At 36.3% G+C, this 13,459-nt stretch overlaps 1 protein-coding gene and 1 long non-coding RNA gene across 3 annotated transcripts in view; one reads left to right on the top strand and one right to left on the bottom strand.

Annotated features, from left to right (window-relative positions):
* PPP1CB (protein phosphatase 1 catalytic subunit beta) overlaps positions 1-5,684 on the top strand; it is a 35,393-nt gene extending 29,709 nt beyond the window's left edge. For both annotated transcript variants that reach the window (XM_055400925.2, XM_055400926.2), the window contains exons 8-9: positions 1,659-1,793; positions 3,881-5,684. In XM_055400925.2, coding sequence (XP_055256900.1) covers positions 1,659-1,793; positions 3,881-3,985 — 240 coding nt within the window. In that variant the 3' untranslated portion in view covers positions 3,986-5,684. The remainder of the gene's footprint in view (positions 1-1,658; positions 1,794-3,880) is intronic.
* A 6,628-nt stretch (positions 5,685-12,312) lies between these two features.
* Positions 12,313-13,179, bottom strand: LOC129539894 (uncharacterized). The gene is made up of 3 exons (XR_008682542.2): positions 13,048-13,179; positions 12,782-12,840; positions 12,313-12,369 (listed from the first exon to the last, which is right to left on the bottom strand). It is a non-coding gene; the product is annotated as an uncharacterized LOC129539894 (long non-coding RNA).
* Positions 13,180-13,459: the final 280 nt, after the last annotated feature.

The following is a 13,459-nucleotide window of genomic DNA, read 5'->3' on the forward strand; positions in this document are numbered from 1 at the left end:
GTGAGTCAGCTCGTTGCATCAAGTGGCCAAAGTATTGGATGCTGAAGCTCCAATAAAGGAGCTTGCAAGGAATATTCAGGGTTGATTCCTTTAGGATTGACTGGTTTGATCTTCCAGTCAAGGGACTCTCAAGAGTCTTCTCTAGTACCACAAGTCCAAAGCATCAGTTCTGCAGTGGTCAGCCTTCTCTGGAGAAGGAAATGGCAACCCACTCCAGTATTCTTGCCTGGAGAATCCCAGGGACGGAGGAGCCTGGTGGGCTGCCGTTTATGGGGTCACACAGAGTCATACACAACTGAAGCGACTTAGCAGCAGCAGCAGCCTTCTCTGCCTTTTGATATTCTATCTAGGTTTGTCATCACGTTCCTTCCAAGGAGCAAGTGTCTTTTAACTTCATGGCTGCAGTGATTTGGGAGAAAATAAAATCTGTCACTGCTTCCACTTTTCCCCCTCCTATTTCCCATGCAGTGATGGACGCCATGGTCATTTTCTAGATACCTGCAAATCCTGTTCTGCTTATTTTCAAGCCTGTTATCTCTAAAATTAAGAGACTTATGATGGGAAACAACACAAAATTTCCTTTTAAGAAAAACAACCCTGTTCTTTTGGTCAATATGTGAATAAATAAACATGAACAAGCAAATTAAGAACTAAAAGGACGTACTGAATGCCAGGCAGTATGCTGCGCTGGAGTTGATAAGGTGGCTAAGGTCTTAACAGAAAAGGTTAATACCTAAATTTTACCATGAAGTAATAACAGCAGGAACATGTGCCTGATTGCTGCTGCTGCTGCTGCTAAGTCGTTTCAGTTGTGTCCGACTCTGCGACCCCATAGATGGCAGTCTACCAGGCTCCCCCATCCCTGGGATTCTCCAGGCAAGAACACTGGAGTGGGTGCCTGATACTTAGGTAGGAATTATATAAAAATGTAGATGGTTGTGGAAGTACTTTTTCCAAGTATTGTAGGATAATTTTGCTTAATCATAGAATACATAAAAGACTTCAAAATGTATTTTTACCTGTCCTGTAAATAAATAGAAAATGTTGACATGTCATTGCCTACCTCTCAAAGTTGTAGATCTGAGAAACATAAATTGTTTAATTCACTGAGGAACTGACAACAGATTCTAGAAATCATTTTAAATCATTAAGGGAAAGAGTTATACACATAAAAATCTATGGACAGCTAGTTTGTAGTAGCACAATCTGTGTAAATTAAGCTCAGCTTAGTAAAGTTTTCAGTGTTTGTAATACTAATAGGAAATTAGAAAGTAGAAGAAAAATGTTCATAACATAATCTTTCATTGTCTGATTATTGTTCATTGAATTAGGATTTTATATTTGGACCATAATGCCATGGTAACTCAGCTCCCTTTAGAAACTGTTCCTATTAGCATATGGAGAATGGTAGTAGGACACTTGAAAATGGTCCTTTTAAACTTCAGTAATCATAAATTTATTTCATTTAAGCCTTTATAGAAAAGGAAAGCCAATTTTAATATTCTCGGGTAAGTTTAAGAATAAAAATCACGCTTCCCAAACAAAATAGGGGTTTGTATTTTTTTCCAGTCTTTGTCACATTTATCTTAATTAGTACTGATAGTTGAAAATTTTAAAAGATACATAAATGTTTTTTCATTTGACTTTTTCTCTGCCAGGTTGTGGAAGATGGATATGAATTCTTTGCTAAGCGACAATTGGTAACCCTGTTTTCAGCCCCAAATTACTGTGGCGAGTTTGATAATGCTGGTGGAATGATGAGTGTGGATGAAACTTTGATGTGTTCATTTCAGGTATGCTATATGTATACTTTTGTTTGTTTCTTCTTTTTGTTCTCTTTAAATACAAATTTTTAACAACTGGAAATCTTTTTAATTGACGTATAGTTGATTTACAATATTGAATTAGTTTCTGGTATACAGCAAAGTGTTACATATTCTTTTTTACGCTCTTTTCCATTGTGATTTGTTACAGTATATAGAATATAGTTCCTCGTGCTGTTCAGTAGGACCTTGTTATTTAATTTATATACAGTAGTTTGTATCCCAAACTCCTAATTTATCCCTCCCCTACTCTTTTTCCCCTTTGGTAGCTATAAGTTATCATCTAGAAATATAATTTAAAACTATTGTCAGAAGAATTTTCTTTCAGATATGTGTTCTTTCCTTGAGCAAGTATAGGAAATCAGTTTTATTCAGAAGTAATTATCACTCTTGGACTCCCTATAGATTTCTGTTTTCATTCACAAATACTCTAGTCTTTCAGGTATATATCTCACTTAGGTTTTAGGAAACCTAAGTCATGTCAGTCATTCTTGATGGCATGTGTTTAAACGGGTAAATTCCTATATGAATCCTTAGGTAGTGGCTTTGCTACTAAAAGAATGTGAAATCAGATTTTGTTTTCTTTTGCAAGATGAATGGATGGGACAGGTGTTGAGTAGAAAGAGTTTATGAACTCTGATGAAAATGATGTAGAATATTTACCTCGAAAAACCTTCCAAATAATCTTAAAGTATCCATTTGTGGATATAGAAACATTTACATTTAAAAGAGAGACTAGCTTTAGCATGCTACTTAATCATTCTTGTTCATGGACTAAAATAACTTTATTTTTTGTCCTTAACACACTGTATTTCTCTTAAAAAATGTAAGAGGGGTTTCCATTACTATCAGCTAATACAATTGAATGCTAAATGTTTGATTTCTCATTCAGAATTTAAGTGTAGTAACCAGGCCATTGTTTGTGTGTGTGTGTATTTTTTTTTTTTTATAACCAAAGTGTTGCTGGGGATGTGGAGAAGTTGGAACCTTCTATATTGATAGTGGGAATGGAAAATGGTGCAGCCACTTTGGAAAATAGTTTGTCAGTTCCTGAAAAAGTTAAACATAGAAAGTTTCTATATGACCCAGTATTTCCACTCCTAGGTATATACCTGACAGAATTGAAAACAGTACTCAAATACATGTATATATACATATTAATAGGAACATTATTTATAATAACCAAAGGTAGAAACAACCCAAATGTTCATCAGCTAAAGAATGAATAAATAAAATGTGGCATATCCATAAAATGGCATATTGTTTGGCAATTAAAAGTAATAAAGTACTCATACATGCTACATCAAAATCCTTCTCTCAGTGAAAGAAGCCAGTCACAATAGCACAGATTGTCTGGTTTCATTTATTTAAAATAGCCAGAAAAGACAGTTCAATAGAGGAAAGGAAAGTAGTGATTGCTTAGAGTTGAAGGGTGTTAGGGCAGTTAGTAATGGAAATAAAGACTGAGTGAGTGCTTTTGGGAACAAGGTTTCTTCCTGGAGTGACAAACATGTTCTAATGTTAGATTATACCAGTGGTTTCATAGTTGTAAATATGTTAAAAATTGTTCTTTCTACATTTTAAATGGTGAACTTTAAGATACATTATATATATATAGCTTTTTTAAAATGAAAGCTCTGCATATACATAATAAATGAAGATTGAAGAATTTGTGACTAATTACCCTCTAAATAAATAGGAGAATTATGACAAGAACCTGGGTCTTTTGACTCTTAGTGTTTTTTCCTCATCACAAAGATGCACTAGTTTGAAAATTTTATACTTAGATCGAAGGATTGAATAGTTGATGGGTTTTGTGTACTTGAGCTTTTGTCACTAAATTGTCAATGGAATGACCAGTAATAGTAATAACATTTGTACTTTTTATTTATTTTTTGGTACGTTTTAAATATGAGAAATGATTGTAGAACTTTGCTGTTTTTCTCCTACAATTTTACTATTGATGTCATTTATTGAGAAGCCTATGTAACAATAATTTCCTTAAACTTACTGTACTTGAAAAAAGGTAACATTGTTATTAAATTATTTACTTTAAGATATTGAAACCATCTGAAAAGAAAGCTAAGTACCAATATGGTGGACTGAATTCAGGACGTCCTGTCACTCCACCTCGAACAGCTAATCCACCGAAGAAAAGGTGAAGAAAGGAACTCTGTAAAGAAACCATCAGATTTGTTAAGGACATACTTCATAATCTTTAAGTGTGCACTGTAAAACCATCCAGCCATTTGACACCCTTTATGATGTCACACCTTTAACTTGAGGAGACGGGTAAAGGATCTTAAATTTTTTTCTAATAGAAAGATGTGCTACACTGTATTGTAATAAGTATACTCTGTTATAATATTCAACAAAGTTAAATCCAAATTCAGAATTACCCATTCAAGTTACATCTTCACGTATCACAGTTTTTAAAGCTGAAAAGCATCCCAGTTAAACTAGATGTGATAGTTAAACCAGACGAAAGCATGATGATCCATCTGTGTAATGTGGTTTTAGTGTTGCTTGGTTGTTTAATTATTTTGGGCTTGTTTTGTTTTTGTTTGTTTGTTTTTGCTGAAATAATGGCAGATTCTTTAAATTTTTTCCCCAAACATTTTAAAAAGTGCAATGTGGGAAGATTTTTGAAGACATTCATCAACTGTTAATTTTCCATTGCTTATTTACTTATGTACCTGTTTGATCTTACTAAGAAAACTTATGCCTCATTACAGTAAAAAGGAATTTAGACATATTTTTTAAAATATGCAAACTGTCCAATCGAGTGATTTAATCAGTTTGGGCAACTATTACAGCTGATAGTGAATATTTTGCTTCATACAGAAATTGCCACTGATTTGAGTTTGTGCACTCTCATTTTAACTTATTGATGCTCTATTGTGCAGTAGCATTTCATTTAACTTTAAGATAAGGTTCATTTAGTATACCCAACTAGTTGGTAATGTGATTATGTGGTACCTTGGCTTTAGGTTTTAATTCGCACGAAACACCTTTTTGGCATGCTTAACTTTCTGGTAACACCCTCACCTGCATTGGTTTTGTTTTTGGGGTTTTTTTTGTTCTTGTTTTTTGTTTTTAGATCCACAGAACATGAGAATCCTTTTTTGACAAGCCTTGGAAAGCTGACACTATTTTTTCTCTCTCTGTACGAAGGATGTATTTATATGAATGCTGGTCAGTGGGACATCTGTCAACCATGGGTATTGGGTGCTTGACTGTCTAATATTGCCATGTGAATGTTGTATACGATTGTAAGGCTTATGTCACTAAAGATTTTTATTCTGATTTTTCATGATCAAAATTCATATGATATTGTATAGACATGCTTTGTAGTGAACTATAGTAGCAATAATTTCTGTACATGATCAAGGGTTTATTGCAGCATTTCTTTTCCTGTTCTCTTTTTTTTTAAGGGTAGTATTAACAAATGACAGGAGTAGAAGAGTCAACATAAAGATTTTAGGAGAACTTACAGGACACCAATTTGTAATTCTTTGGGTGCAACACTTTTGGATGTGATTCTAAAAGCTATTATTGAGCATTGTCAAATTTGTAAGCTTCATAGGGATGGACATCATATTTACAAATGCCCTCCTATAAGTGCTACCATAGATGTGAAATTCTTGACCTTAATATCATCTTTGAAAATGTAAATTGAGAATTCTATTAACTTACATCTTAAGATTTGGCATATTGTATTACTGTAGGAGATTTGATTTTCAGCACAGTGCAAAGTTCTATCAAATGCATATGTCTTTTTTTTTTTCTAATTCCATTTTGTTTTAAAGCACATTTTAAATGTAGTTTTCTCATTAGTAAAAGTTGTCTAATTGACATGAAGCCTGACTGGTTATTTTAGTCCTTTTTTTTCCTTTACAGTGAAACATTTAAACACATTTTATTCAAATAGATTTTTAATATCTTTCATGCTGAATTGGTTCTTTTTAAAAATTGTTCATATACTGCTTACGATATATTAGGTCAAACAGGCTTTTATCTAATGTGATTTAAATATCTTCCCAACTTAAGAGTAAGTTGAACAATTTTTAATAGAATTTTAGATGTACTCTTAGTAGTCACAGTGTGAAGGGTGTCTAGAAAATAAGCCTTTGGGGGAAATAGGGCAGTCTTTTGTTAATCTTAGTATTAGTCAAAACACATTAATTTGAATCCTCTATACTGAGTTTTTATAATAATTTAGTCAGGTTAATACTGAATAGTCACTAATTAAGCAAATTAATATTGGTCATTGAATTTGAAGAATGGAAATTTATCACATTTTAAAATTATTCAGTCTTCAAACCATTTTTAACAGCTTTTTTTCATATACTGTTTTCATTACAAACATTATTTGCTTGGTAGCACTGTTACTTGAAATAAATAAAACTTTGTTTCTTAGGAGAAGAGTATCTAAAATTAGTGTCACTAATTTCTATTGTTCTTCCCTGTCACTGATTTATGTCGTTTTTCCTCTGAATTTTAATGATTTTCTATATTCAAATTTATCTTTATTCTAAATGTCATGACATTCAGTCACTGAACACACTAGATAACTGTGATAATGTGATGGATCACATGGATTATGTTGGTCAGTTTCTGTTCTTGAATGGAAAGAATCAACTACAAATATTTGAAACTTTAGCATTCACTATTTTAATTTTGCTTTGGGACCAGTTTTAATCATGATCAGCAAGGCTGGTTTGTTCAAAATACCTGCAGGAAGAATTTTAAAGTTTAAAAAAAGTGACTAATTGGAAGTATGAGAGGTTATAGGCCTTTTTAAAAAAATTCACCTGAGGGAAAACCAGGAGCATCTTGAGATGTCTCTTAAGAATATGTAAATGTATATTATTAATATATTGAGCCCAAGAACTTAAATGTATCTCCATTTATAAGTTCAGACACATTCCTTTTTCTCTTTGGCAACTGTAGCTTTTGAACCAAAAAAAAAAAAACACCGAAATTTTTTTCTTTCACATTCTAAAAATGTGTTTAGATAAGAAGGAAAATAAGCAGGCTTATTCTACTCTTGCTACCGTGACTTAATCCACCTCTCTCTGTTCCTTGTAAATCCATCCATGAATAAAAACTGTGCCTGAAAAGATACCTAACAGCCTCACTGTACCATTGCCTGACATAGAAATACTGTTTCCCTCTTTACTAATAGAGTTTAGTGTTTTATAACTTCCTTAAACAGCTAAAAAGTGGTTAAAAGGAGTGTAAAGTGACAGCATACCTTGCAAAGTGAACAGCAGTTAAGTAAGACATAAGTTGATTCCATGTAAGTACACACTTTAAAGTTTTATTATCTTTATTCTCTTTATATAATGTTTCAACAAAAGTGAAATTTAGATGCAATGTAGAAATTTTGATCTCTTGTTCAAGTTTTACCTATACATTTGAATGCCAGAATTTCTAAATAAATCCATTGATCAGAAAATGTTTTTAAGTCAAAACTTACTTTCTACAGCTACCACCTTTTCTTCCATTGGTTGAGTTATTAAATCATAAAATTCTTTAATTTCTCATTGTTACTTTCTTTCTTTGCAGGTGGTCAGTGTTCTATTAAACCTTATTTTTATATTGTTGTTTAGTTGCTTAGTCATGTTCAGCTCTCTGTGACCCCAAGGACTCTAGTGCTCCAGGCTCCTCTGTCCATGGGATTTTCCAGGCAAGAATACCAGAGTGGGGTGCAATTTCCTTCTCCAAGGGATCTCCCTCTGCCCGCCGGGGATTGAACCCAGGTCTCCTTCATTGCAGGTGGATTCTTTACTGTCTGAGCCACCAGAGAAACACTTATTTTTTATTCTACTTTATTCTTAAGTAGCCATAAATCTTTGCTTTTTTTTTCTTAGGGATCTTTGCCCACTAATGTTACAAAATCTTACTTGTAACACACATTATTTGGGGTATCAGTACTGTGGAAGGTTATAAGTGTGTTGTGCGGTCTGTGTTGTACATATGTGAAACAGTGAGAATAAACTGCCTGAAGCTCACAGACTTGGCATTTCTTTGATACTATGTGCAAAAAGGTGGGAACCTAAGGTCTATCCTTAGAGGCTTTCCATTAAGCCTGGCCTGAGCTCACCAAGTAAGATAAGCATTAATTTTTGCAGCTTTCTAAATCTGAGTAATTCAGTGGATGTACAGGCCTAAAAATCTTCCTGAGAGAGCAGTGAGACTACAACTAAACATCTGAAATTATCATATTATTACACTAATTATTACTAGTTATTAAAATAGTGTGCCTTTTAGTATACTAACTTATAGTCTTATCATATATAAACAGGGAGTTTTAATTAACAAAGTCACAAAGACGTAATATAGAGCAACAATAAAGAAGTAGTCCAGAGAAGTCCTTAATATATGTAACAAGTTTAATTGGAATAACTTGTTATATGTAACAGTAATAGTCAAATAATAATAGATCTTCTAATATATTTGAGCAACTGAACTGAATATATTTCTTGGGGGGAAAACAGCAGCGGAAACAAAATGGGTGGAATAACCTTATATAAGGCTACCCTCCAATATGTCATTCTCAAACTGATCCTGGCACCATTTGAAAATGCTTTCACTCACCAACAGGTTATTAACAAACTGACACCTATCCTACCATTCTTGGGCAAACATGAGCTCTGTCTCTGTAGCTTTCAGTATAATAAGGATTCCTGAAAAGGCAGGTGTGAGGGGTAGAGTCACCTTAAGCATATTCTGGTAGAACTCAGGAAATTACTCAATACCTCAGAAAAACTTATGTGAGGCCTAGGGCCCCATTCTTAGCACATGTATCTGTTACGCAGTATATGCCTTAAGTTTTAGAAATAAATCCCCATCTTCCAGGATAATCTTAGTTGGGGCTTGGTCATGCCGCTGAAAATCAAATTATATGCTGTACAGATCCATTAGTATGTTGGGCATTCCTACAAAAAGTTTTTGGTCCTTAGAAGCCTTTGGGTCTAGATCAGTCTAATTGTATGTGACTAGAATGTAAACGCATATGGACCAGAGATTTTTATCTCTTGTTTGCTGATGTGTCTACAGCTCCTGGTGTAGTGCCTGGCACATAGTACGGATGCAGATGTTGTTTTAATGAATGACAAGTGAGTTTCAAAAATTAGTATTACTGGTTCTGTTTTGACACTTTGCTCTTTTGGAGAAATTAGTCAAAAATAGTTCCAGTTTTTATCCTCATCTAACTGCTTTTTCTGTCTTAACAAGAATGCTGGAATAGTCTCAGGAGAAAATTGATTTGGGTCTGTATGGCAAAAATGTCTGTTGTCAGAACTATAATCCTTATTTGGTAAAACATTGGTAAATAATGAGAAGTCAGTGTTCAGTTTGTTGAAGGAACATTTCTCAGCTTCTGCTGACAGGCACATTGAGGAGGTTGTCTCTTGTTCAGTATCAAACTTTGCAATATCTTTATGGTTACTTTCTTGCCTCCCCTTTGCTGCATTTTATTTAGGTTTTATTCTATTGACCTTAAAGTCATCTTTGTTGTGAGACTCTTCAAACATTTTTAGGAAGGTGATGTAGTTTGTGTGACACTTTGTCTTTCAGAAGTCAACCTAGTAAATGAACACTTAAAACCAGGAATCAAAACTTGAAAACTTGCCTCAATTTAACAAATAAAGATTATGTCATAAGTAGAAGCTAGAATGAGGAGAAATAAAAATAGATATTTTCATTACTGAACAAAAAAGTGAGGTACAGTGGAGAAAACTGGAGAGAAGTTTTATCTTTTTGATTACTGCTCAATGCTAATACTTCTGAAGGGTTTTTAACCTCTGCCAGTAAAGGAGATCCAACCAGTCCATTCTAAAGGAGATCAATCCTGGGTGTTCATTGGAGGGGACTGATGCTAAAGCTGAAGCTCCAATACTTTGGCCACCTGATGCGAAGAGTTGACTCACTGGAAAAGACTCTGATGCTGGGAGGGATTGGGGGCAGGAGGAGAAGGGGACGACAGAGAATGAGATGGCTGGATGGCATCACCGACTTGATGGACATGAGTTTGAGTGAACTCCGGGAGTTGGTGATGAACAGGGAGGCCTGGCGTGCTGTGATTCATGGGGTCGCAAAGAGTCGGACACGACTGAGTGATTGAACTGAACTGAACCGAACCATATAAAAGAGCAATTAGCCATACTTGGTCACAGTACAGAATTCCAGGAAGCGAATTTTGCCCAGCTTGAATCAGTGGCTGGCCCTTAAGGTTAATCTTTGTCACACAAAGTCTGAAAACATGATGTTGGTAAGATGTGGACAAATGGAAACTCTTACATAAAATTAGTACATACAACTCCTTGGAAAATGAATTTAGTTAGCATTGATAATCTTGCTTAGTTGAAAATGTACATACTCTAAAAACCAACAGTTTCACTTTAAAACATTTATTAAAAAAACTCCATGTGTGCCCCATAGGGCATACATACATAAACAGAAGTAGTATTCAAAATATTTGATTTTAATACATGTGCACTGATCAATCAACCAACCAACTAATCAGATCCTGTGCAAGCTATAAATAACTTAAGTGGCTTTACAGAGACAGCACACCAGATAACCAGGTCTGTGTATGGGAATACTTACAGCAGTCATAGCAAAAAAATAACCCAAAAGACTTGACAGGAGCATTGATTCATTACGGTATATAGAACAATCCTATACAGAATGAAAATGATTCACTGTCATGCATTAGCATGTCTAAGTCTTAAAAGTATGGAGAATAGAGAATATTATCAAACAAGATTTATGCTTGGGAATATGGTAAATCTAAAAAAAATGGAACGGGATAATTCCCTGGCAGTCCAGTGATTAGGCTTTCAGATTCCCTGGGAGGAGGAGGGGTAGGGAGTGGGAAAAACAGAAGTCACCTCTTCTGGGAAGTAAGGGAAGGGAGGAGGAGTATACAGAATCTCAATAGTATTATGTTCTATTCCTTGGGTCTTAGGTACCATGCTTTTTTGGTGGGTGGTGGTTTCTTGAGTGTTTGTGCTTAGCTTGCATATATATTACTAATATTTTTGTACATATCAAATACTTCATTTTTAAAATTTGTATGCAATCCCATTTATGTAAAAGATGCCTGGATTTTTATTTAAAATGGGAGACATCCAACTCTACCTTTCACTTAAACACTGTGGAGCCACTGTAAAACCTTAACTGGCCTGATTTCAGTTTTGTTGTGTCTCAGGGAAAAGGCCCAAGGAAAGGGAGTGAGATGAGAGAATGGCTGGTTAGTGTAGCAATCAAAACACATTTATAGATGGGCTTTTATGGGCTCCCTTTGTGGCACCTCAAAATAATCAGTAACATCAAAGATCACTGATTATGGGTCACCATAACGAAATAATAATGAAAATGTTTGAAATATTGCAAGAATTACCAAAATGTGACAGAGACATAATGTGAGAAAATGCTGCTGGAAAAGCTGCGCTAACAGACTTGCACAGGTCTGCTAGGGTTATCACAAACCTTTAATCTGTGAAAAAGAAAATGTAGTATCTGCAAAGCAGCATGCCTGTAAAGGCTGGAAACTAGTAATCACAGTAAACCCTGATAACTTGGGGAAAAGAGAACCACCAGAGAAAGCGGGATGAGGCTTCAAACAGTGGTGTTTTCAAGAGAATCAGTATTTAAGGTTTTCACAGCCGGTTTGTTTCTTGGTTCATTCAAGAAAATGTTCAAAACGCTTAAAATGAAAAATGAATTCCCAGATTGTGTCCTCTTACATGTAGGTGGTTTTTGCCATCCTCTAACTGGGTGAGAGCCCAAGAAAGAAGGGAACTAAATAATAGTTCTTCAGAGTTGCTGACTGAGGAACTAATTGCTAGGAAGTACCACAAATAGGAGCTTCCCTGGTGGCTCAGACGGTAAAGCGTCTGCCTCCAATGTCGGAGACCCGGGTTCGATCCCTGGGTTGGGAAGATCTGGAGAAGGAAACGGCAACCCACTCCAGTACTCTTGCCTGGAGAATCCCATGGACAAGAAGCCTGGTAGGCTACAGTCCATGGGGTCACAAAGAGTTGGACAGGACTGAGCTTGCAAGCACCACAAATAGGCAAGGCCAAATTCCTTTTTAAGTGTACATGAAATTAGAAGCAGTGGCTGACTTTATTTTTGGGGGCTCCATAATCACTGCAGATGGTGACTGCAACCATGAAATTAAAAGACGCTTACTCCTTGGAAGGAAAGTTATGACCAACCTAGACAGCATATTAAAAAGCAGAGACATTACTTTGCCGACAAAGGTCTGTCTAGTGAAAGCTACAGTTTTTCCAGTAGTCATGTATGGGTGTGAGAGTTGGAATATGAGAAAGCTGAGTGTCGAATTGATGCTTCTGAACTGTGGTGTTGGAGACGACTCTTGAGAGTCCCTTGGACTGCCAGGAGATCCAACCAGTCCATCCTAAAGGAGATCAGTCCTGGGTGTTCATTGGAAGGACTGATGCTGAAGCTGAAACTGCAATACTTTGGCCACCTCATGCGAAGAGTTGACTCACTGGAAAAGACCCTTATGCTGGGAGGGATTGAAGGAGAAGAGTGGAACAGAGGATGAGATGGTTGGATGGCATCACTGACTCAATAGACATGAACTTGGGCAAATTCTGGGAGACAGGGACAGGGAAGCCTAGGGTGCTGCAGACCATGGGGTCGCAAAGTCAAGACACGACTTTGCGACTGAATAACAACAATGTTGGTAGCTAAAAAATCTAGAAGCAATGCAAATATCAAAACGATTTAAATTTGGTCCATCCATTCTGGAGTAGTATGCAGTCATTCAAAATATTTAGAAGACTGCAGCAACGTGATATATCAAAGGGGTGAGGAAACAGGTTATAAATTAGAAGGAAAGAGAAAAAGATGTCAGGGACAAAATTAAAAAGCAAGGAAGAATCCTTTTACTTATTCATTGAACAAACATTAAGTACCTTACATCCTAGGCACCAGGCCAAAGAAAGGCTAGAATCCCGCCAAAACGAAAAGGTTCCTGTAGGAGTTAGAACGATAGATTTAACAGGATAAAAGAACATTACCCCTTCTCACAGTGAGCCACAGTATTCACACATTTTTCAGTTTAAGTTGCCTTTTCCTCTGTTTCTGTAATTATTTAACGTAGCAGCAATTTACAACTACTGCTGCAAAGTTCCTCTGATTCTTCGTCCTCCCGCTATTGATCGCTCCATTTTTTGCGTACCTGCCAATGTATATGCTTGGTGCGGTGGGGCAGAATTCCCGGCCCAGCGGTGCCTCCGTCTCGCTGGAGGGAAGATGCTGCTGCTAAGTCGCTTCAGTCGTGTCCAACTCTGTGCGACCCCATAGACGGCAGCCCACCAAGCTCCCCCGTCCCTGGGATTCTCCAGGCAAGAACACTGGAGTGGGCTGCCATTTCCTTCTCCAATGTGTGCAAGTGAAAGTGAAGTCGCTCAGTCGTGTCCGACTCCTCCTGACCCCATGGACTGCAGCCCACCAGGCTCCTCTGTCCATGGGATTTTTCCAGGCAAGAGTACTGGAGTGGGGTGCCATTGCCTTCTCCGAAAAGATAAATGGCTCTAATCCAAGCCTGACTTTAGTATGTGCCCAGGGGAAAGGGGTTGTATTAGAAGGCA

Source organism: Moschus berezovskii, chromosome 11 (assembly GCF_049115385.1).
Source record: "Moschus berezovskii isolate FMDL1 chromosome 11, NW_MosBer_1.0, whole genome shotgun sequence".
Lineage (NCBI taxonomy): Eukaryota > Metazoa > Chordata > Mammalia > Artiodactyla > Moschidae > Moschus > Moschus berezovskii.